Raw genomic sequence first — 26,608 nt, 5'->3', positions numbered from 1 at the left:
TTTTAAATGTTAAAAGTTTTACTGTTTAAATGTTAAAAGTTTGACTGTTTTAATTTGAAAAGTTTGACTGTTTAAATGTTAAATAGTTTGACTGTATACATGCTGAGTAGTTTGACTGTTTAAATTTTGAGTAGTTTGCCTGTTCAAATGTTAAAAGTTTGACTATTTAAATTTGAAAGTTTGACTGTTTAAATGTTGAGTAGTTTGACTGTTTACATGTTGAGTAGTTTAACTGTTTAAATGTTGAGTAGTTTGACTGTTTAAATGTTGAGCAGTTTGACTGTTTAAATATAAATCCATTACAAGGTTGTTTGACCACGAAGTCCCTGAAATAAAAACAAAATAAAAAAAGTTAAATAAATTTAAAAGATTTTAAATTTTAGCATATTTTCAACAAATCTATTGTTTTTGAACCAAAAAGAGGTTTTAAATCAGACAAGCGATAAAACCATGCAGTAAAGGGACTGTAAACGTAATTTCAAGTAACCCACCATGCAAAGATGTCAATGTCCGATTTACAAAGGTTCCCTTGAATCATTTATCGAAAAAATTTTGGAAGATACCGCCGTTTTCTTAATACGAAAAAAGTATTTAATTCTGATAATTTCTTAATGGCTTCTGATAAGCAAGAAATACCCAAGCTACTTTTGTAGAGAAACCGCAAATTAAGATAAATAGTTTAAATAAACAAAAATATGGATATCTCATCTAAGCATTTAACTGTTAAGGGTACCGTTATAAATTGGACATTGTCAGCTTTACATGACAATTCATTCACAGTCCCTTTAGGCTTTAATACAATATTTTTGCAATAACGTTTCGAACTATTTTCTTTCAAAGAATTTAATCAGTTTGTTATTACATTCCAAAGGTGTTGTTCTGCTTCAAGATCTTTTTCAAGCTTTTAATATTTAAAATTTAGACAGACTTCATCGCTTGAAAGATTAAAAGTCTTCGGCTTGCAAAGAAATAGGGATTAAAAAATCAAAGATTGTTGCAATAACTAATAATTGACGAACTGATAATAAGCAATGAGTTAAACCGCTTCTCCCATATTCATAAGTTTTCAACACGAAACCAGAAATAAGTTTTGTTTCTAAAAAATACAAACATTATTTTATTTTATCTAAAATTTTTACAAACCTTTCTTTTCCTTTGTTTTGGGTGAAGGTTCTGGTTTAAGTTTTTTGTTGAGACCCATCTTTGGACTTTTAGACACATCAGATTTTTTGGAACCATCGAACCGTGACGTATTTCCTGAAATTTTAATATCTTGAATTTGCTACAGATAATGAATTTTTGATATAAAAAAACTTTTTTCTTTTTAAATTATTTGAATATACATTTAGAATCTTAAGTTCGTTTGCAATATCCTAAGTTAAGGGGAATGATAGAGAATTCTGTGAAACACACAATACAAAATGTCGTAAGGGAAGAGAAGATTTGAAACCTTGAAATTTAGGGGGAAAATGAGTTTTTGTCCCCAAACTAAAATTTTCTAATCCTTATATTTTTGCAACCTGAAGGTATACAACTTTTTTATTTCAAACTTAAACTATTATAACAGATCTATGTCTACGGAGTACGGACATCTATTTGCAAAAACCATGGATTAGATTATCAGAGTTTGTGACATGAGCTCAAATCCTAGAAAAATTAAATGTTTTAAATGCGGATAGAAGATAGGGGTGGGGCGGGGAGCATCCATGATAAATATAAAATCTATAAAAAATGTTCTAACCTTTGTTTTCCTTATTTTTGGAGAAAATGCTGGGGAGTTGAATCCAGGAGATCTTTACTTTCTCATGGTTGTCCAAGGATTTAGAAATCTAAACATTCAAAAAACAAAATTTAATTTCCAATTAATTACTTTTTCCATACAAAAAAGATACAATATCTTATCCTGTCTTGCTGCCTTGAGCTGTGCTTAAATGCGTGTTTAATCCTTTTAAAAATATACATGTTTTATTTTGGAAAAGAGATTGAGATTTTGCCAAAAAACTCAATTGCCTATTACCTAAATCTTTGCAAACTGATTATGTAAACCTTTGATGTTTTAAACATAGACATTTTGGTTTTTAGAATTTGTATTTTGAAATATCAAAGGTCTGAAAAATCTGGTTGTAAAGATATAGGGCTTATAAAAATCAGAGTTTGTGGCAAAACCTAAATTCCTTTGATTTATGCTTTTCTTTCAAGAAATTTGCAAAAAAAACTTGCAAAAACGAAATAGTGTCTAATGTTTATGTTTCTACGTCAAATTAATTTCGGATTTTCCGACCCAAACAGTGGGATTTCCCCCCCCCCCCCAAATCGTGATAGGATTTATCACGATTGGGGGGGAAATCCCGCTTCCACTGTTTTTTCCTAAATAACTTAAAAACGGTTAACATTAGATATCTAAAACTTCTTCACTTTATCAACTTCATAGTTGTGAAAACATTTTGAATTTTTTGTTTTGATGCAAAGGGTCTGGTGCAACAAAGTCGAACGGCGGGCCGATGTTTAAAAATATCAGAAAAGGTTGATAACTTTTTCTTAATAAAGCTGCAGGTCTAAAATGTATATAATTAAAAAGCCATTGAAAATTGGATGTAATAACATGTTTCACATGGTAATATTTGCTAAAAGTAAACATTTTTTTAAAATGTTTCCAACGTATTTTTCAAAGTTTTTTTAAATCCTCCCCTGACAAATTATACCCAGCACCATAATTTCACCCTCAACTAAGCTTCCGGTGTGTACTGTAGTGATTTGCGGTTCTCTAACCGAAGAAATGGGTTTTAGTGGAGAGTATAATTGTGTTTTTAACCTTGGGCTTTACTCTGTATACAGTGGCATGACAGTCAGGGATTTCTTCTTCATCATCCTCTTCATCATTTTCGCCTTCATGATCGTCTTCTTGTTTTCTGATCAAGTCTGTGTCAGCCTCCTCCATAACAGTGACTTCCATTTCTCCAGACCTAAACAAGCCGATTACTTGCCACAAATTAGGATTTTTTTGATTTCTTGAACTAGATGAAGCAACATAACAAACTGCAGACAGAACACAGACTAACTGTAGGTCATATGTTAGTAAATGCGATATTTAATCCACAGCAGGTTCTACTGGAGTACACAACCAATCAACAGACATCTTTCTCAGAGCTGAAAACTTTAGAATGGTGGATTATCAAGATTCATGCTACAACTCATAATTTTATTAAACCCCAAATTATTTTAAAACGCATTCAATATCCATGAAAGAAGTTATAAATTTAACCAATCAGCGTGTCATGTTAAGATGTACTCTTTAACTTTTGAAAAAGCCGGTTTTGATTAATGGTGTTGATGGTGTCATATCAATAAACCTAAACATCGAACGTAAGTTTTGGATTAATGTTTATTAAGACTAACAAATGACAATAGTCCTAAAATTTGTTTTTAATAAGTTCATATTAACATGATTAAATTTATATTTGTTTAAAAGCCTGTTTGTAAACAGCTGAATTTAATTCAGTCGGATATTAGTCCAATCGATATAGCATTGTATCTGTAATTGTTTTCAAACGTAGTTTGTATACAGCAGAAATATCTAAAAAGAGGATTATAAGAAGAAAATCAAAAGTGTGTACATTGGATAATCAGATTACGCGATCGTGATTAAGGATATCTCATTCTAAAGTTTTCAGCTCAGGCATCTTACAGCCATTTAATCTAGATTTAAACAATAGATTCAAAAGTTTGCTTGCCTGTGGGCCCACTTAATTACTCAAAATGAATATTTAAAAAAATTCAAATCATGGTATCGCATATTCCGTAGTCCATCCACAGCTGATCATGTTTTGACACAAAAGGACCAGATTACCTGTAAAATTTCCAGGGTGGATTTTTTACCCGTATCATTTCCTCTCCCTGAGTCCTCCCTTTCCTCCAGTTTAGTATTTTGCTGGCATTTTAGTGTGAAAGCTTTATATAAATATTCTATATATTTGGATCATCCATGTAATTGTCTTAAAAACTATTGTCAAGAAAAAATTAATAAGAATCAATGTTAAACATTTAAGGGTAACGTTCTTAATCTGACACTCTTATAAACAGAGGACCAATTGAATATACGTTTTAGAATTGTGTTGCCAAGATTTTAATCTGATGTGGAAAATCTTTGATATTTCAGAATTAATAGTTTAAGATATCCAAAGCCTACGAAATTATACTGAAAAGATATATTTGAATTAAAGTTCGTAAGAAATAATATTCCTATTCTAATTTTGAACTTTTGATATTTGTAAGAAAGAAGGGCGGAGGAATACCCCCCTTCCTCGGATAAATTTTCCCTAACCTCTAAAGTCAAAAAAAAGAAAAAAGTTTTTTTCATTCATTTGTGCGAATTTTTTACGATAAAAATAATTCAAACAAAATAAAGTTTTCTTATTTCTTAGACTTTTAAAAATACTTTCTGAACAAAATTTAAATTAAATAAAATTATTAATGTAATCTAAAAAAGAAAGATTGAAAATATCTATTTTGAGATGAAAATTTAAATTCAAAAAGTTATTCAAGCCAAAAATTGTGAATTCATGTCTTTAATAATATTGAAAAAAATCTGATTTTTAACATATCTTATTTCATTTCTGTGTCTAATGCTGCAAGATACTTTGATTGCTATAAGTTGTCCATAAAAAGATAGAATTACATGAAAATATGAATTATTTTATCAAAAGGTTTCAGAAAACCCTAAACAGGCGGTGGGGGGGGGGGGATAGTGTGGTAAGTTAGATGCCTCACTCATTTGTTTACACTTGCATTTTTATTTTTGATACTATATAACTTTAACATTTCTTTTATTTGTAGAAAAACTAATTATTTTTGGTTTTATTTCACTATTTCTCGTGTTCTTTTTGCAGCACTTAAAACTATATATTAAATCAATAACGTGCTTGATTCTAGCTTTAGTTGAATCATTGGAATTTAACAAAATTCAGATCTATTTGTTTGGATACCTTTCAGGTAGGTGGCTTCTTCTTCATCGGTTTTAATCTATTTGGAGACAACAAGGGTCGTCGTTAACGATCGTTAACGTTCGTTTAAGTAGAATGGCTGTTAAATAAATAACAAAACATCAAATCGCAAAAAAAAAATTTTAATTTCATTTTCTTTTATTTTCAACGTCGTTCACGAATCGATCAGTACTCGGTTTTTAGAAATTCGAAAACGATCTCTTTCCCTACTTGTGGTGCAGCTTACCTTTCTTGTTCCATGGATTGTGTCCGAAACCCCTCCTGCTCAATGTCTGTGAATTCTAAACCAGCCTGCAATTAAGAATGAATAAAACTTTATTTTTAAAATGTTGTTAAAAGTTATGGATGTAAATATGGCAATGCCCAATACACGTATATGTAACATTTATCTTCAATTAATACGACAGACATTAAGAAGAAACTTGAGCAGTAGAGTCATAAATTAATCAACAGTAACAGATATAATACTAGATGTCGTCTTTTCCACATTCGTGGTTTTTTTTGTTCACAATAACCCTGAGGCAGAAGCCCAAAGGAGTTACGCGTATGCCGCGTTGAATTACAAGACAGAGCAAAAACCCCAACGAGGTTATAGTGTATAGAGTGATGATGTACGCTAATCCTTTGCTAATTGTATAGACCATAAACTATACCGAGAGCGCACTGCATATTTGTTAATTATAAGGAGAATCGATTCTGGCCTAACCTTTAGTCTATCAATATTAATAAACATTTGTAAGTGTACAGTACAGCTAACCGAGCACACAGGTAGAGAACTATCATCCCCCTTGAAAACTCCTTAATCTAGTGTTCTATCGTTATTGTTAATTCATCTATGAGTAGAGTAATTGCAAAATATCAAGGAAAATAAAATATGGAAAATCATGAGTGATTGATTTGATCTTTATGTCTCTCATAATCTATATAATATTGGTTTTAATTGGGGTTGATTTGCATTTTCCACTCATTTCTGGGATTTACAAACTCAATCTAATAAAGGCTTCATGACATACCTTTCAGCTTTCACCTTGTTTTATATCTTTCATTATAGTCATTTATTTTACATTAACTACAAAGATCTGTAAAAAAACTGAATTTATTTAAGTTTAACTAAACTTTTTACCAAACATTGACAAAAAAGGCAGTAATATAAAAATGATAGTTTTACTCTAAGAGGAAAAAGATGTTACTTTTTGAAATCTTTAGAAAAGCTACTCTGCAAAACTTTGAAAAAATATGGTCATTACTCATTGTTAAATTTTCTTGTCGTCAATGTAGTATGTTAAGATCTTAACGAAATCTAATGTGGAAATGACATTATTTATAAGTAAGAAATAAAAATGTTTTTTTATTGTCCACACCATTTTTTTTCTTTTAAAAAAACATCTAATTTTAATGACATTGACTATTACATTAGAATTTAGAATCATTTAGAATATGTTGACTTAAAATTTGAAATATCTGATTCCGACGTATCTGCACAATGTTCGTATCCAATATTCATGATACGGAAATGGGTTATTAACGGAATTACCGTAGTATAAGCGACCCCCCTATTTAAAGAGATTCACAACGTAACATTTAAACCTTTATCTGACCAAACAGGAGGCAAATTGGTTTTGTAGCTTAAACAAATTTTAAATTTTGTCAACTTCATTCTTCTTCTCTGCTGAGGCATACAACGTTTTTAATGGAGAATAACTTGAAATTAGGTTTACTGTCCCTTTAATTGTGAAAAGTAATATTTTGTTGTTTAGATTTCTTGATCAAGATGAACTGCAGACCTGGATTAGAAACGTCCAGGAGAAAGAAATGAGAGAGGATACACAGGGAAAAGAATTAAAAAAATATTAATTAAAAAAAATTCAGTTTGTAATTTATAGAATAAATGTTACAAACGTGTACTTCTTTGAATCGGGCATTGCCATCTTTACATGTGGGGTTTCAGCAGGAATAGGGTTAATGCACAATTTTCTTTATTTTACGTGAACTCAGACTTTTAAAAATCCATTTAATTTTTAATTGTTTTTTTATTTTATTTTCATAATTACCTCAGTTCTTGTACCGGTGCTTCGGATAGTTCCTCGTTTAGTATAAAACAGGCTGGTAGCCCAAGCATTCTTCACCTACAAAATTTAAACTAATTAAAGGAACTGTCAACAAAATTTAAACTAATTAAAGGAACTGTCAACACAATTTAAACTAATTAAAGAAACTGTCAACACAATTTAAACTAATTAAAGGAACTGTCAACACAATTTAAACTAATTAAAGGAACTGTCAACGGAAATTTAAACTAATTAAAGGAACTGTCAACGGAATTTAAACTAATTAAAGGGACTGTCAACAGAATTTAAGCTAATTAAATGAACTGTCAACGGAATTTAAGCTAATTAAAGGAACTGTCAACGGAATTTAAGCTAATTAAAGTAACTGTAAACGGAATTTAAGCTAATTAAAGGAACTGTCAACGGGTTTTAGATTTAACAAGAATTATAAATAAAAGTTGTCAGAGATCTTCTCTCCTTTAGAGCTATACAAAAAAAATGAGAACCAGAAAAGTGTGGACTAGGAAGACGAATTTTATCTCACCTCGTCTAGGCTGTACAGATTTGACATACAGATCGATGAGAGAACCTCCTGAAGTAAATTCAATAATAACCAGAATAAAGTGGAATTAACTTGTATATAATATCTAGAGAACTGACAAATATTTATCTAAAAGTCTTCAGCCTCTGTTGAAGCATTTTCACTTATTTTCAATATTAATCCAATCCAGATCAACGGTCTACAATTTTGTGCAGTGGAGTGTTCTTTATCTTAAATATTGATCTTGCTATCAAATGTGGACATTTTTTTAATTGAAGGATAAATTACTGATCCATCTCCAGCCTGTTCCTCTAAACTCCATCTTTAACCTGTTCCTTTAAACTCCATCTCCAACCTGTTCCTCTAAACTCCATCTTTAACCTACTCCTTTAAACTCCATCTCTTACCTAATCCTTTAAACTCCATCTTTAACCAGTTTCTTTAAACTCCATCTCCAGCCTGTTCCTCTAAACTCCATTTCCAACCTGTTCCTTTAAACTCTATCTTTAACCTACTCCTTTAAACTCCATCTCTTAGCTAATCCTTTAAACTCCATCTTTAACCAGTTTCTTTAAACTCTATCTCCAGCCTGTTCCTCTAAACTCCATCTCGAACCTGGTCCTTTAATTTCTATCAATAACCTGTTCCTTGAAACTCAATCTCCAACCTGATCCAAATTTAAACTCAATCTCCAACCTGTTCCATTAAACTCCATCTCCTAGCTGTTCCTTGAAACTCCATCTGTAACCTAATCCTTTAAACTCTAAATTTAACCTGTTCCTTGAAACTCCATCTTTAATCTAATTCTTTTTAACTATATATATATCTAACCTGTTCGTTACAAACTATATTTCTAACCTTTTCCTTTAAACTATATATATAACCTGTTCCTTTAAACTATATATCTATCCTGTTCCTTTAAACTATATATATAACCTGTTCCTTTAAACTATATATCTATCCTGTCCCTATAAACTATATATCTGACCTGTCCCTATAAACTATATATATAACCTGTCCCTATAAACTATATATATAACCTGTTCCTTTAAACTATATATCTATCCTGTTCCTTTGAACTATTTATCTAACCTGTCCCTATAAACTATATATATAACCTGTCCCTATAAACTATATATCTATCCTGTTCCTTTAAACTATATATATAACCTGTTCCTTTAAACTATATATATAACCTGTCCCTATAAACTATATATATAACCTGTTCCTTTAAACTATATATATAACCTGTCCCTATAAACTATATATCTATCCTGTCCCTATAAACTATATATATAACCTGTCCCTATAAACTATATATCTAACCTGTTCCTTTAAACTATATATATAACCTGTCCCTATAAACTATATATCTAACCTGTCCCTATAAACTATATATATAACCTGTTCCTTTAAACTATATATATAACCTGTTCCTTTAAACTATATATCTAACCTGTTCCTTTAAACTTTATATCTAACCTGTTCCTTTAAACTCAATCTCCAACCTGCTCCAAATTTAAACTCCATCTCCTAGCTGTTCCTTGAAACTCCATCTTTAACCTAATTCTTTAAACTATATATATTATCTGTTCATTACAAACTATATATTTAACCTGTTCCTATATGCTATATATCTAACCTGTTCGTTACAGACTGGTAAATCAGGGTGTTTATAAACCTCGCCTCTTTTCCCTCTAACAGGCTGGGTCTTCAAGGATCTGAAAATGGAGTCAAACATTCACTCTCATCTCAAAATGTCAGGAATTATGAAAGCTTTACTAAATTCGAACTAGTTTCATAGTTCTATACTGGAATTTATTTCGACCCCCAATTCATGATATATTCTTTAAAAGCAAGAAAATCGACAATATCTCCAACATTTTTGATTAAATACAAATTTCAAGAGTACCATTGGGAATCCGGCATGACCCTCGGTCTAGATGGAGGGTCAACAGAAAATAAAACGAAAGTCCCTTTTATTTGTTTTCCCAAAAAAATACATCTAAATTTAACGATTTGAGCAACGTCAACTGCAGGTTCAAATTTAAAACACCGAATCACGGTTCAAAGATTAAGGAAAGATTTGAATCTGACGGAAGGCAGTTCAAATTCACTTATTCGGCCCCAGATCCTTTATATATTAATTACCTTCTTCTGCCAGCGTATATGGCGGGATGAAGTTCAACTTCTTCACTGTAAAAAAGTAAATTTAATAAGTTTATCACACACACTGTAAAAAGCAAATTTTATGAGTTTATCACACACACTGTAAAAAGCAAATTTAATGAGTTTATCACGCACACTATAAAAAATTAAAATCAATAAGTTTATCAAAACGAAAAAGAATGGGTTCATTCTTTCCTAAGCATGTTACACAACAATACTTATGTTACCCAAAATGATTATCCAATGTTGAGGGGGGGGGGGGCTGAAAGGAGTTTTAAGAAAGTTAGATTTTAATTCAACAATATTTATATTCTATATTTTTAATACTTTTTTTGCGTGTTTCTTAGTTTCTCAAAAGAGGTTAAACAATGTTAATCTTTACCTAATTTCAGTATCAAAAAGAGTATACTCACTACTCAGACTTCGAACCTTGGATAAAGAACATTTCTGTTCTACTCCTATTTACCTAATTTCTGTATCATGAAGAGTACTCAGACTTCGAACCTTGGATAAAGAACATTTCTGTTCTTCTCCTATTTACCTAATTTCTGTATCATGAAGAGCTCTTAGACTTCGAACCTTGGTTAAAGAACATCACTGTTCTTCTCCTATTTACCTATTTTCTGTATCATGAAGAGCTACTTCGAACCTTGGATAAAGAACATTTCTGTTCTTCTCCTATTTACCTAATTTCTGTATCATGAAGAGCTCTTAGACTTCGAACCTTGGTTAAAGAACATCACTGTTCTTCTCCTATTTACCTATTTTCTGTATCATGAAGAGCTCTTAGACTTCGAACCTTGGATAAAGAACATCACTGTTCTTCTCCTATTTACCTAATTTCTGTATCATGAAGAGCTCTTAGACTTCGAACCTTGGATAAAGAACATCACTATTCTTCTCCTATTTATTTCTGTATCATGAAGAGCTCTTAGACTTCGAACCTTGGATAAAGAACATCACTGTTCTTCTCCTATTTACCTAATTTCTGTATCATGAAGAGCTCTTAGACTTCGAACCTTGGATAAAGAACATCACTATTCTTCTCCTATTTACCTAATTTCTGTATCATCAAGAGCTCTTAGACTTCGAACCTTGGAAGAACATCACTGTTCTTCTCCTATTTACCTAATTTCTGTATCATGAAGAGCTCTTAGACTTCGAACCTTGGATAAAGAACATCACTGTTCTTCTCCTATTTACCTAATTTCTGTATCATGTAGAGTACTCAGACTTCGAACCTTAGATAGAGAACATCGTCGTTCTCCTCCTATTGCCCTGAAATACAGTAATAACTAGTTTTACCATAAATAAAAGTCGTCCTTGTTCACTCTTCTAATTGGCAGTAGGAATAGGGTTAAAAAGCTTAACTTTAAATCCTGTTTTCTATATAGTTACAGCTCTTCAGTTTGCATCGTGTAGAAATCAACAACCAAATTTCTATTGTTTTCAATTTTAGTTTATCTGCACTATAGAAACAAATCTCAAGAACTGAAGGTTCAAAATATATTTGTTTTAAATATGGAAATAACACCCACTTTATTTACTTTCTAAGATTTTAATCATCGTCAATGTTAAATTTTGTCCAAATCCTTAACCATTAACTAAACTGGTTTATGGTGAAGTGTAATTTATTTTAACATTTTTAACGAGTTGAAAAAAAAGTTAGAGAAAGATCTATTGGACCCAAAACAGCGGAATGACAGACAGTCATTTAAGCAATTTTTATGTGAATTGCATGTTGTTTTAAAGCAAATAGCTGTTTTTGAAATCTTCAGAAACCTCTTTATATATTGTTTAATGTTTCATAAACTAATGGTTACCCACAAAATATCAAATTTCAGACACGACTGCACAGAATTGTTTTATTTTTATTTCTCATATTAACGAATATCTGAATTCTATTTTAATTTGATTGTAGATTCATTTCCCCCCATTAGAGATAATGTTATTTAGTATGGAGAGGATTTGTGTATGAGTAAGCTATTTATAAAAATAAAAAATAAAAGAATAAAAAATTACGTGTTAAGCNCCAACCCCCTCCTATAAAGTGCGTTAGAACAAGTCAGAAAATGTAAAATTCCCACTCCTAGCAATGTTGGGGTCTTAGAATGCTTTAATGCGTGCTGTGTGAAAATGCATTTAGTACTATTTTTTGCAGGTTCTGTAAAAAGAATTAAATTTTATAATTCTGTAAAAAAAAAGTAAAAAATACTTTTCATTTTAACGTCAAGAGATCATAAAACTGTTTCATTAATTTTCCTTTTCCAGGAAATAGTTTTATCGAGATTGATTTTGAAGAAAATTTAAAGTTTTATAAGTGAATCTATAAACTCACTGACAAGCAGAGAGTTATTCATTTGTATAGAGGATGGGAGGATATTTTACAAGGTCTTGCAAAAAACAAGAGTGAAACAACGACTTTAAAGGGACTGTAAACGTAATTTCAAGTGACCCTCAATGCAAAGAAGGGAATGCACCCTGAACTACCGAGGGAGAGAAGCATTCGGTTTCTTTTATTTGAAATCAAACGTGTTTTCGTCTATAACTCAACAGTCTTTAGACTTACAGATTTGTTTATTTTATAATTTTTCATGTATATGCCAAAAAAATATTTAAGATAAAAGTCTATAAAATTATGTAAAAGGGGTTAAATTGTGATCGAAAGTCACAGTTTTCTGAAATATTGACAGAACCGTTAAATCCACGTGAATGTCGATTTACAAAGGTACCTTTAAAACCTTTCTTTGTTCGTCGAGTACAATGATGTGCTCCCCGGAATTTGCAGCTGATCACACAAGCTGCAGATTTAGATAAGTTTACACACATATATCTCTGTACTCGACAAACACAGGTTTTGATGGTACCGTTGTAAAGTTTTTTCCTTCAATATATTTTTCACCACTTTTCCTAGAAACTTTTTCTTTTTCTACATTTGCGGAAGTTTTTTCGTTATAAAATTATCTCATATACAATCAGATTGACTTAATAGTTTTTTTTAACGTGAATTACTATCATAGTCGATATTCGTAATGGATGATCAAAAGAAAATTTTTACTAAAATTATTTTTGAAAATGAAGACAAACCTGAAAGATGCTCTATTACGACTCATCCAGTCATAGATTTCACAATTCCTAGAATTCAATCTGTTTAGAAATTTTTGGATTCGTGCAAAGAAACTGAGTTTTTACCACAAACTCTGATTTTCTAATTCCTATACCTTTGCACATCATAGTTTCAGTAGTCGTAAATATTTCTTTTTACTAACAGTGCAGATTGAAGGATTCATAACTCTGATTGGATAATGAGATAGATAGAAAGATAAATATTACCGTAATACTATTTCTATTGGTTTAGAATAGACAACAAACACATGGCTTACCCCTGATTGGATCAGGCGCTAATGGACTCGGCATTAGCAACTCAATGTCGTAGACCTTTGATATTTCAAACTATGTTCCATCAATTGATTTATCAATTGAAATGGCAAAGATTTACACCATCACGTAGCAAAGATATAATAATTAGAAGATTTGAGTTTGTGGCAAAAATTCAGTTTCTTTCCTTTTTTGGACACATTATACATTTTACAGGATTTTAACCTGAGTATATTAAAAATATATTTTTAATCACGATTTAATTAACTTAAGCTATAATCGGATGGAGATTTTAAAAAAAAAATGAAATCAAAGTATGTTATTTTCCCCCAAAAAGATTGTCATAAGACAAATGTTAAAGTACCCCCCTATAAAAATATGAAAACATAATTACAAATATTTTCCTATCACCCCCTCCCCCCTCCCTTACCCCTCCCCCTCCCTTACCCCTTGTAGAGAGAATATTTTCTGAAAATTTAACTGAACAAAATCGATTATTTGTAATCCCTGGGGATCTTAACTATCAAATTCAGAGAATAGTTTGACATACACACAATATATATTTAAGAAATTTGTGTACACTTACTTTTCTTGATTAAGTTCTGGATCTAGTATCTGGGACGAACAGGAGATGGATTTAGATCTTATCTTTTCTCCGGGTTCTCCTGAACTACTATCCGTCCCTCCTCCACTCTTCTCTCCATCCTCCCTTCTCTTTTCCCTCCCTCCTCTCTCATCATCCTCCGGGCAACCTGGACAGGTTTCATCGTCGTTAAGTGAAAAATTGATTGGTTACGCTCCACGCATAGAGAGGAGCATATTCGACTTTTCTCATTCGTTCATTTTTTGTAAACATGCCAAATTTTCTTTGTGTTTTTCAATCGTACCAAAAAATAGATTTTATTCGTTTTCTCAGTGAACGATTTTTCAGTAAAATTGTTTGAATTCAGTAATATCGTTTGTTCAAAAAAATGGTTTGTTCATTTTCTAGTTACTCTAGAGATACCCATCTCTAGTTCTCTAGTCATAAACAAATCAATTTAATTCCAAACAAATCATTCATATATTACAAACAGTAGTCATCGATTATTTTTCGACGCATTCTTATATAGTTAATATTTCATAATATTTTTGAATTTTTTTTTTTTTAAATAATTTTCGCTGGCGCTGGATTTTCGAAAAATGTCGTCTTCATTATCAAAAAAATGTTTTCAAAAGTAACTCTCAGATCATGAAAAATACAAAATAAAATGAAATATCAACTATTTACGAATGCGTCGAAAAATGATCGATGACTATTGTTAGTAATATCTGAATGATTTGTTTGGAATTAAATTAATCAAAAGCGCTTTTTATCGCATTAAGCCTATACCCCCTTTCATTTGTCGCGAACACTCCCATTAAGGTACTATTAAATATGTTTGGTTTGGTAAGTTGAGCTTCAATACTGGAAGCCGATATCTACAGGTCTCCACAATTTATCATTAAAGGGGCTGTTTGCGTTATTTCACATGACCATCCTATTCGCTACGAACGGTACACCTTTTAATCTTTTTCTGAGAAATAATGAGGAAGACAGCGAAGTGTTTTTCTCTAGAATTTCCTTTCTCTGATTTCTCAAACAATATTCTGAGATTGTGATGCAAAAATAGTCTGAGATTGTGATGCAAAAATAGTCTGAGATTGTGATGCAAAATGCAAAATAGTCTGAGATTGTGATGCAAAAATTATCCATCTCTAGTTCTCTAGTTACTCTAGAGATACCCATCTCTAGTTCTCTAGTTACTCTAGCGATACCAATCTCTAGCTCTCTTGTTACTCTAGAGATATGCATCTCTAGTTCTCTAGTTACTCTAGAGATATACATCTCTAGTTCTCTCTAGTTACTCTAGAGATATGCATCTCTAGCTCTCTAGTTACTCTAGAGATATGCATCTCTAGTTCTCTCTAGTTACTCTAGAGATATGCATCTCTGGTTCTCTAGTTTCTCTAGAGATATGCATCTCTAGTTCTCTCTAGTTACTTTAGAGATATGCATCTTTAGTTCTCCAGATAATCTAGAGATGCCCATCTCTAGTTCTGCACCCTTGTATCTCTTTAAATGAAAGAATGGGATTTCCGGTAACAATTGCCATCGTTCTGAACAATTAACGAAGGCATACAAACGCGTTCTTAAAAACATCGTAATGATCATAATTGAAAACGCGAAACAAATGCTAACTGGTTGAAAAATTGCTGTAAGGTTTAAAAAATTGCCCATTTTGCCCACTAATGAGTTTGATAGTTGCATACTGTTCCCAAAAGTGGAATTAATAGATGAATACTTAGCCCACTAGAGGGTTTAATAGTTGCACAGTTTGGCCACTAGAGGGTTTAATAGTTGCACAGTTTGCCCACTAGAGGTTTAATAGTTGCCCATTTTGCCCACTAGAGGTTTAATAGTTGCCCATTTTGCCAACTAGAGGTTTAATAGTTAATACTTTGCCCACTAAGGAAATGCCCATTATGTCCACAAAGGTGTTAAATAGTTGCATGCTTTGTCCAGAAAGGGTTTAAATAATATAGTTGCCCACTGTAGGCGGATAAATTAACAAGGAAATGAAAGTAGTTTAACAAATATAATTGTATAATGGTGAAATATTTGATAAAGTAAGCTCTGGATTGTAATTAAAAATATGATTTGATTCCTAATACAGAAAATATATTTACCATAATCTTCAATCCTAATCTTTTTTGTAATATTTTGTAATATTAAACGAACTGAGATATAAATATTCAAGTCTCACTAAGTTACAACAAAGGTTATAAAGGGAGTGTTCGCGAAAAATGAAAGGGGGTATAGGCTTAATGCGATAAAAAAGCGCTTTTGATCGCTACTAATCTTACTTCTATCTGCTGCGTCTTGTCTGAGATTGTGATGCAAAAATAGTCTGAGATTGTGATGCAAAAATAGTCTGAGATTCTGATGCAAAAATAGTCTGAGATTCTGATGCAAAAATCTGCTAGACATTAATTGAGAAGAAAATTGGTAATTTAAAATTGTCAGTTTTCAAATCAGGAACCAAGGATATCTCTATAATTGTTTTATATAGGAAAACTAAAATTTTCGTAATCACTCCCTTTAGTAATAAGTCTAATCCGAAATATTATGTGTATTTTTTATATTAAAAGTATAAAGTTCTATTTAATTACAAATAGAGATATATTTCCATTATTTTTCCCTGATATTTTAAAGTTAAAGCGTTTGTAAATGTAATTTCAAGTAACCCTTCAATAGTTCGATTCACAAAAGATGAATTTGATTAAAAATGAAATAGATATCCATGTTTTAACACTTTTGAAAAAAGATTACTTTCAATTTTGCTTTGCAAGGATATATATAGTTTACTAAAACATAATAAATTTTGTGTGTAGATAGAGCCAACATTTTTATCGAGAATGAAAGTTTTCTAAAATATTTTTTTGTAAAGATAAATAAATAGCTCCGAAATACACGGCACATGTTATCCAACAGCTTCATATAGTTGGCGCTACAGTACATATCATATAATTCTCAGTGACATAACCAAGTGAATAGTGATAAAGACGACATTTTAAAAATTCTTCCGATGTATTCATATTTGTTAGTTACACTGTACAAAATTGACTTGTAGATTTTAGCTTCTGGAAAAATCTAGATCACATTTTTTCAAGGAGAAAAAACGGCAATAACTCTCACAGTATTGAAAAGATAAAATGCCAAGGGTACTGTTGAGAATCAGGCATATCCCTCTTTTTTAAATGATAGATAAAATCGGCATCACGACGACAGTTTCGTTAAGAAAAGATTATTTAATCACGCGAACAGTCCCTTTAAGAGAGGATTATTTAACTATGTGAACAGTCCCGTTAAGAGAGGATTATTTAATTACGTAAACAGTCCCTTTAAGATTGATTTATTTAATTACGCGAACAGTCCCTTTAAGAGAGGATTATTTAATTATGTGAACAGTCCCTTTAAGAGAGGATTATTTAATTACGTGAACAGTCCCTTTCAGAGAGGATTATTTAATTACGTAAACAGTCCCTTTAAGAGAGAATTATTTAATTACCTGAACAGTCCCTTTAAGAGAGGATTATTTAATTACGTGAACAGTCCCTTTAAGAGAGGATTATTTAATTACGTGAACATTCACTTTAAGAGAGGATTATTTAATTACGTGAACATTCACTTTAAGAGAGGATTATTTAATTATGTGAACAGTCCCTTTAAGAGAGGATTATTTAATTACGTGAACAGTCCCTTTAAAAGAGGATTATTTAATTACGTGAACATTCACTTTAAGAGAGGATTATTTAATTAAGTGAACATTCACTTTAAGAGAGGATTATTTAATTACATGAACAGTCCCTTTAAGAGAGGATTTTTAATTACGTGAACAGTCCCTTTAAGAGAGGATTATTTAATTACGTGAACAGTTCCTTTAAGAGAGGATTATTTAACCCTATAGTCCTATTTGACCCCCCTGTAGTTTTTTTACATAACTCAAAAAGTATTGGTCTGAGGCTGTTGAAATTTTCTGACTTTTCCTACATACCTAAAGCCCTCCCATTAGGCCTAAAACCGGGCTTTAATACTAACTGCCTGAGTCCTCAGGCACACTGCCTGAATGACTGCTTTTTCCTGTAACAAGCTAAATATTTTTTTTTGACCCACTTCCACTTGTCAGATTTTGATAAAATTTAGCTTTTTGGAAAGCCTTTGACATAAGAAAACGAATTGCACAAGTTTTGAGAGAGAAAAAAATGCAAATTTTTTGCAAACAACCTGTCAAAGGAAATTTGCACATTCTTAGTTTTTCATGATTAAAAATCAGGTTATTTAAAATTTTTGCATATTTGAAATGGCATGGTCAAGGGCTTTTCAAAATTGTATAATTTTTCATTTTTTGGACAAATTTCTTTTTTTGCAAACATTTTTACTATATAACTGGATTTTGCAATAAAAAATTTAATTTTTGCGAATTTGCAAGTTTTTTTTGCAGATTCTAAAAGTAGACCACAAGAGCTTTCCAATGATTTATCATTTGTCATATTTGGACATCAATATGGGATTTAGAGGGGGGGGAGTCAAATTGATCCCCCAGCATATCCTGGTTTTCAAGTTCCCCAGCAGAGAAAGGGTTAATTACGTAAACAGTCCCTTTAAGAGAGGATTATTTAATTATGTTATTAGTCCCTTTAAGAGAAGATTATTTAATTATGTGAACAGTCCCTTTAAGAGAGAATTATTTAATTATGTGAACAGTTCCTTTACGAGAGGATTATTTAATTACGTGAACATTCACTTTAAGAGAGGATTATTTAATTACGTGAACAGTCCCTTTAAGAGAGAATTATTTAATTACGTGAACAGTCCCTTTAAGAGAGAATTATTTAATTACGTGAACAGTCCCTTTAAAAGAGGATTATTTAATGACGTGAACATTCACTTTAAATACCTGGTGTCTCGTCCTCGTCCTCAAGATCTTCCGAATATCCATCTCCAAAACTTAGTAAACAAGAAGAATAATTGATAAAATTATAAAGGAAGTGGCCGGCTATGTAAGGTAGTTGAACTGAGTATGCAGTGTTGTGAAAAACTTCTTTCGGAATCATTTGAAACATATTAAATCCTGAGTTTGAGCGCAAATTCGACGTTCAAAACTCCTACTTTGGGGGTGGATACGTTTTCAGAATTTGTTTTATTTAACAAAACGCCATGTTAAACATTAAAAAAAATTATACGTTTAAAACTTATATTACCTCACATGGAACGGAAGTTTTTGTCTGGCAAAATTTGACCAAAGTTAAAGTTAAAATTAGATCTGACAAAATTACATTAAAACTTCATACACATGTACACCAGACCCTTTCAACTGTTGAATAAAAGACGACTTTAAAAACTGATAAAATTTAGGTATATTCTTCAAACACACAGTCCATTTAGTTTGAAAATTTACAAAATTTTAAACTCAATTCCTTTTATCAAGAGGTATTGGTAAGAACAAAGTGTTTTTTTTCGCTCCAGAGACCGTGTAGCATTAAAATGGGTTATATGCCACAAATGTCGAACCAGTGTAATTGAAATGAACTTCTTCGTTTGGTGTGAGATTTGGGTCAAGAAGAGCTGGGAACTTGGATACGCAAAATTTTGATCTCGATATCCGTCGTGGACACTTTTAATTAGAGGATCAATATTTTTAATCTCTATAGTTTACTTAATATTCGAAGGTATTATCATTATGCGGGGATATTGCATAAAGATCAAATTGAACCGCAGGTTAACAAAAGAGCATGATAAGGCATTGATCTCCATATTCACATTACAAGAGTTCACACCTCAGAATATAAATTAAAGTTGATTACTATTTAACCTTCAGACAACCTTTCTAAAGAAATGCACTATACATTTTTTTCTTAATTGCACTTGACATTTTTTTTAATTTGGTTAAATTCCTTGGTGGACATCCTACATCTACTGAGAATGCTCTCTTAGCTTCGTGTAAGTCTAAATAAATTTGTAAATAATAATTTGAGACAAACAAGCATAAAAATACATAACAATAATAATATGTAACAAACTGTGTTCATGCCACAACTCCCTTTATCTTTGCAAATTTAAGCCATTGTCGTGTAGATCTTTGATATTTCCAACTATGAAGTATGTTTCATCAAATACTCTAAGTTTGAACTTTTAAATGTTTAAATCAACACAGGTTGGAAAGATATAAGGGTTTTAGAATTATAATAGTTGAGAGAAGAACTTAATTTTTTTTGAGTACTCACAATGAATTGCAATTAAGGTTGTTAATTGAATTCAAAAAATGATTGATGGATGAATTTCATGATCAAACATCAAAATAATAAAGAGTAAGAATGTCTTGTACAAGAACAATCGATATTAAAGGGAGTGTTTGCGAAAAATGAAAGAGGGAACGGCGAAAAATAACTACTTTTGATCGCTACCTTACTTCCATCTGTTGCGTCTATAAGGACTCATGCTGAAGAACAAAGCGTCCATACAAATTTATAAAGTTGCAACATTTAACTCAGATCGTAAAATAATCATTTTTATTCCAAACAAATAGATCAGATATTACAAACAAAAGTCATCGATTATTTTTTACCTGTAAGCCTATATACCCCCTTTCATTTTTCGCGAACACTCCCTTTAATTGGATTGTTTGCATTTTTTAAATAACAAATAAACCAAAATTTTTAAAATCAGACACACAAAAAATCCATCTGCACTCGCACTTAAAAGGTCGGAATAATAATAATTTTGACCCTAAATAAAAGGTATCCGACTTTTTTTTTTTTTTAAATCAAATAGTCAACCTTTTCTCAGCGAAGATTTTTTAGGTTTATCCAAACTCAGCTGTTTCTTTGGTTTATCCATGTGCCGGGTGTTTCTAAACAAAAATAAATATCTATAACAGTTCTCATAGTAATAATAATAGTAATATAAACTGGTCATATTTTCTCAGTCAAATATAGGCTCTGGCCTCTATACCGGCAGTTTTGAAAATTTCAGATTTAAAAAGTTTTAATATACCTTTTCTTAAAATAATTAACAAAAAATTATTTTTTCTCATAGAGTTGATCCTGATCTTGATCCTGATCTTGATCCTGATCTTGATCCTGATCTTGATCTTGATCCTGATCTTGATCCTGATCTTGATCCTTATCTTGATCCTGATCTTGATCCTGATCTTGATCCTGATCTTGATCCTGATCTTGATCCTGATCTTGATCCTGATCTTGATCCTACCTGAATGTTTTTTTGATCAGTTTCTCTGTTGAATATGTTTTCATTTGTCTCATACTCATTGCCCTAAAATCATATTTTATTTTTATACTATTTTATATTTATCTCAATATTATAGCAAGGGTATTTTTATACTATTTTATATTTATCTCAATATTATAGCAAGGGTATTTTTATACTATTTTATATTTATCTCAATATTATAGCAAGGGTATGTATCCAATGCATGTAAATGTTTTTAGTATTATAATGCAAGCAGTTGATAACTCTTTTGTAAAAGTGGATTAAAACTTGCTTTTTATCTTGCTATGAATTCTGTTAATTCAAAAAGTCTAGGTTTGAATTAAAAATTGTCTAGTTAAATATTGATTGAGGGGCATACACTTAAAAATTTAAACCTGAAAGAAGGGTCAACAGAAACATATGGTTTTTAATAATAATAACAAATAACCCATTAAAAGACTTTTTTCAAGGCAGTCTCATTATTTGTGGGTAACCCTGTATTTCCAGGAACACTTCAGAATTTAATCATATTAAAATTGTTCGCTGAAAAATATTTTAGAAAGAATTTGCTAATTCCAACTTCATTATAAATTCTAGAGAAATAGTATTTTCCTCTTAACTCTACTCTCAAAAGATTTAAACAATTTCTTACTTAAAGACTTTTTATGTCTTACAGTAAAAAAAATGAAACAACAATTTTAAAATGTTACTGTTTCTTTAAATTCCAAGGGATTACTGGACTGTAGACGTCACTTCAAGAGACCGTATATTTAATACAGTTGGAGTTCTGAAACACTTTCTCGACCTTGAAACCCAGCATTAGAGGGGGTAATGCTAAATTTAGGCCTTAAAGAAACCAAGCATTTTCTGCCTTATAGAAACCGAGCATTATGGGGGTGATGCTCAGTTTCTGCCTCATAGAAACCGAGCATGAGAGGGTAATACTCGGTTTCTGCCATATAGAAACTGAGCATTAGAGGGTAATGCTCGGTTTCTGTCTTATAGAAACTGAGCATTAGAGAGGTAATGCTCGGTTTCTGCCTTATAGAAACTGAACATTAGAGAGGTGATGCTCGGTTTCTGTCTTATAGAAACTGAGCATTAGAGAGGTAATGCTCGGTTTCTGCCTTATAGAAACTGAACATTAGAGAGGTGATGCTCGGTTTCTGTCTTATAGAAACTGAGCATTAGAGGGTAATACTCGGTTTCTGTCCTATAGAAACTGAGCATTAGAGGGTAATGCTCGGTTTCTGTCCTATAGAAACTGAGCATTAGGGGGTAATGCTCGGTTTCTGTCCTATAGAAACTGAGCATTAGAGGGTAATGCTCGGTTTCTGCCCTATAGAAACCGAGCATTAGGGGTTAATGCTCGGTTTCTGCCCTATAGATACTTAGCATTAGAGAGGTAATGCTCAGTTTCTGCCCTATAGAAACCGAGCATGAGAGGGTAATACTCGGTTTCTGCCCTATAGAAACTGAGCATTAGAGGGTAATGCTCGGTTTAGAAACCGAGCATTAGGGGGTAATGCTCGGTTTCTGCCTTATAGAAACTGAACATTAGAGAGGTAATGCTCGGTTTCTGTCCTATAGAAACTGAACATTAGAGGGTAATGCTCGGTTTCTGTCCTATAGAAACTGAGCATTAGGGGGTAATGCTCGGTTTCTGCCTTATAGAAACTGAGCATTAGAGAGGTAATGTTCGGTTTCTGCCTTATAGGAACTGAGCATTAGAGAGGTAATGCTCGGTTTCTGCCTTATAGGAACTGAGCATTAGAGAGGTAATGTTCGGTTTCTGCCCTATAGAAACATTATGGCCATTTCGTTTGAGAGCCCCAATTTTTCATTGGAGACCCCCAGATTTTCATTGAAGATCCCCAAAATTTTTAATTGAGACCTTAAGATTTTTATTGAAGATCCCAAATATCTTTAATTACGAACCAAATTTTTTTTCGGAGACCCCAATATTTTCATTTAGAATCCCATACTTTGCGTTTTAAATCAATTGGAGACTCAAAGATTTTCATGGAGAACTCTTAAGTCCCCACGTTTTTGTATTTAAACCACAATTTTGGGTTTCCAATGAAAATCTGGGGTCTCCAATACAAATCAAGTTGTCTCCAATGAAAATCTTGGGGTGCCCCAAAAAATTATGGGGTTCTCCAATGAAAATCTGGAGGTCTCCAAAGAAAATCTTGGGCTCCAATGAATTTTATAAGGTCTCCACAGAAAATCTGGGAGTATGTAACGAAAATCTTAAAGTTTCCAACAAAACTCTGGGGTCTCCAATGAAAAGTCTGGGGTCTACAATGAAAATTTTGGGGTGTCCAATGAAAATATGGGGGGCTCCAATGAAAATCTTGGGGTCTCAAATGCAAATCTTGGGTTTTTCAACGAAAATTTGCGGGTCTTTGATGAAAATCTTGAAGTCTTCAACGAAAATCTTGGGGTTTCCCATAACATTCTGTGGGTTCCTTAAAATTCTGGAGGTCTCCAATGAAATTCTGGGGTCTCCGATTAAATTCTTGGGGGCTTCAATTGGAATCTGGGGGTATACTATGAAATTCTGGGGGTCTTAAACGAAAATCGTTGGGTCTTCATTGAAATTCTTGGGGTCTGCAACGAAAATCTGGGGTCTCAATAAAGAGCTGGGGGTCCTAATGATAATCTGGGGGCCTTCAATGAAAAGTTGGGGTTTCTGTAAGGCAGAAACCGAGCATTACCCCCTAATGCTCGGCTTTAAAGTGTTAAAGTTCCCAAGCCGACTACAGCGGAAATATTGCGTGTCCTTTTGTTGTAAAGCTTATTCCCTTGAAAGAAGTTTTCCTTACTTTTGTCCGGGTGCTCCCCCGTCTACAGAACAGGTTCGCAGTACGTTATCTAAACATTTTTTAAAAAGGGACTGTAAGCGTATTTTCAAGTGACCCTAAAAGCAAAATTGACAAGAGTACCCTTAAAGCTTTGTCTTTTCAAGATATATGAATGATATATCAATATTTGTAATTTAAAAACTTATTAATTTGAATTGTGGTTTCTCTACAAAAGTGAAGATAAACACTTTTAAACCTGAAAAAACGACATTATCTCAAGGCTACTGTTGTGAATCGGACGTATTGCCATCTTTGGTTGAACGATCCCTTGAAAATACGTTTTAGTAATTAATGAAGGGTGATGGATGGAGAATGATGAGGGAGAAAAGGGAAGGGGATGTTATATGTTTGCATCACGTCTTCTTAACATAAATTATTACTAGGCTTTTATTAAAAAGGGAGGTGCAAGATGGATTAAGATTTTTTCACATTACTTTATCTTAAATATGTCAAGCTGAGTATGAAGCTTANGAGGGTTGTAAGGGGAAATGGAAGGCGAATGGCTAAAGAGGTGGAATGGGAGAGGGAGATGGGAGATGGGAAAAGGGAGAAGGTTAAGAACGGGAGGGTTAGTCTCATACCTTGTGTCATCAACCTTTTTATTATTTAGTCAATAGATGGGGGTCATTTTCTAAATTTTACGGAAGATTCCGTTAACAAACGTAAACGAAAATATATTTACGGAAGATTCCGTTAACAAACGTAAACGAAAATATATTTACGGAAGATTCCGTTAACAAACGAAAATAACGTCCAGTTCGTTAAAGAAGGAAAACAACTGTTACTGAAAATAAGGATGGGAATTTCGATAAACGGGCGTACACTTCTTGAGAGATAATCTCGTTAATTTTCGTTTTCTATACTCTTGTTAAATCTCGTTAAAGAACTGGACAGCTAATGAAAGCAAAGGCACTTTAACCCTATTCCTGCTGGGGGGGGGGGTCAATTTTCCCCCCTCCATGCAGTTTTTTTTACATAACTCAAAAAGTATTGGTCTGAAGCTGTTGCAGTGGTATTTAGAGCAGGTTCTGTTTGTTGTGTTAACTGATAGACCTGGACAGATGCGTCTTGAGTAAATTGTTATGGAGTAGGTATTTCCTACTGTAATAACTGATAAAGTGATCTTTTGGTGTTGTAAATAGTTCAAGGGGGAAAAATATATCCCTTCCCTCAACTGTATTGTGTATAGTTATTCTTAGCCCCACGCGCGCCAAGTGGGGCCCATGGAGAGTCAGGAATACCGGTCAACGATTCACCTGAGAATCCGGAAGATCGGGGATTCTCGGAGAAAAGGAGCTGGTCAACATAAGAGGAGAAGGAGTTAGTCTACGATGATCCGACGGAAGAGGAGGAGAAGAATCATGATCGTGACTGTCTAGGATATTTGTGTACATAATTCATAGCTCAACCAATAATTCGTTTTCTTTGACTATTTAATAAAGTATTTGTTTCGTGTTTCTTGTGTAATATTAGTCGAGCGTGTGAACTAGTTTTGCGTTGTGCATAGGGATGTTAACATTTTCATTTTTTTTGAAAAACGATCGTTTTTTTCGTTTTCCTATCGTTTTTTGTTTCGTTTTCCGATCGTTTTAAAAACTATCGTTTTCTTAAGTTTTTAAAACAATTGTTTTTAAAATGATCGGAAAACGAAACAAAAAACGATAGGAAAACGAAAAAAACGATCGTTTAATGATCGTTTTCAAAAACGATTAACAACCCTAGTTGTGAATTTAGCAAATGTGGATTCTTTCATATAAAACATTACAACTTTCCAAATCTGTATCATTTGTCATATTTGGACATCAAACATGGTATTTAGAGGGGGGGGGGGTCCAATTACCCTCGCCCTCCCCCTCTAGCGTATCCTGGTTTTTAAGTACCCCAGCAGGTATAGGGTTAAGAAATTCGTCAGTGTCTAACGTTGAATACGCGTGGTATAAACGTGAAGAATTTAGAAGGCTCACCTTTTTCTCTCACAGGATTGTTATCAATCCTATCAACTGAACCAAATTCTGGATTTTTTAACGTTTCTTTTAATCGTATTCTTCCGGAGACAGAAACCATTTTATATTCCAGGTTTACCTTTTCTGAAACCTAGATATTTATATTATGAAACCTAGACTTATATTCTGAATCCTAGATATTTATATTCTGAAACCTAAATATTTATATTTTGAATCCTAGATATTTATATTCTGAATCCTAGATATTTATATTATGAAACCTAAATATTCATATTCTGAAACCTAGATATTTATATTCTGAATCCTAGATATTTATATTTTGAATCCTAGATATTTATATTCTGAATCCTAGATATTTATATTCTGAAACCATGATTATTATATTCTGAACTCTGTATACTTACATCCATGAAACCCTAGATATTTTGTAATCTAAATCTATCTTGTGAAATTAAGCTCTGTATTCTTAATCCCAAGAAAATTGTTTTCGCTTCACACACAATTACCATTTTAAAGCTTTATAATTTGACTTAAAACCATTACAATTGCTTTCATAAGTTTGGAATAGTTAAATTTAATTCTTTTGTTGTTTAGTTTTAGGTATTTTAAATTAAAAATATGAAGTTAGTTATATCTAGACAGAAAAAATAAAAAAAATAGATATAAATGTACTATTTATTTTTTGAGAAAAATTCTTTGTTTGGTTCATTTGGTTAATTTTTGTTGTTTGTGTTGAATGGTGCATATTCTGTAATGTTTGATGTTTCAGATCAAAAAAACAAAAAACTGCAAGAAATTTCCTAAATTTCAAAACTTTGGGTTGTATTGTAAATAAAAGAAGAAATTCAA

The 26,608-nt window shown here is 32.1% G+C and overlaps 1 protein-coding gene across 1 annotated transcript; it reads right to left on the bottom strand.

The window, feature by feature from the left end:
* Positions 1–228: 228 nt before the first annotated feature.
* Positions 229–25,878, bottom strand: LOC111708088 (uncharacterized). Its single transcript, XM_023481351.1, has 19 exons — positions 25,760–25,878; positions 23,757–23,805; positions 20,929–20,991; positions 20,496–20,569; positions 19,614–19,665; positions 18,921–18,944; positions 18,617–18,666; positions 13,723–13,888; positions 12,846–12,893; positions 10,962–11,036; positions 9,741–9,785; positions 9,232–9,310; positions 7,593–7,640; positions 7,052–7,126; positions 5,227–5,291; positions 2,813–2,963; positions 1,742–1,829; positions 1,144–1,257; positions 229–326 (listed from the first exon to the last, which is right to left on the bottom strand). Exons 1-19 carry the CDS (start codon positions 25,857–25,859, stop codon positions 229–231), a joined length of 1,464 nt encoding a protein of 487 aa, XP_023337119.1. The 5' UTR covers positions 25,860–25,878.
* Positions 25,879–26,608: the final 730 nt, after the last annotated feature.

This window comes from Eurytemora carolleeae, unplaced genomic scaffold, assembly GCF_000591075.1.
Source record: "Eurytemora carolleeae unplaced genomic scaffold, Eaff_2.0 scaffold856, whole genome shotgun sequence".
Taxonomy (NCBI): domain Eukaryota; kingdom Metazoa; phylum Arthropoda; class Copepoda; order Calanoida; family Temoridae; genus Eurytemora; species Eurytemora carolleeae.
This window is presented reverse-complemented; position numbering and strand designations above follow the sequence as displayed.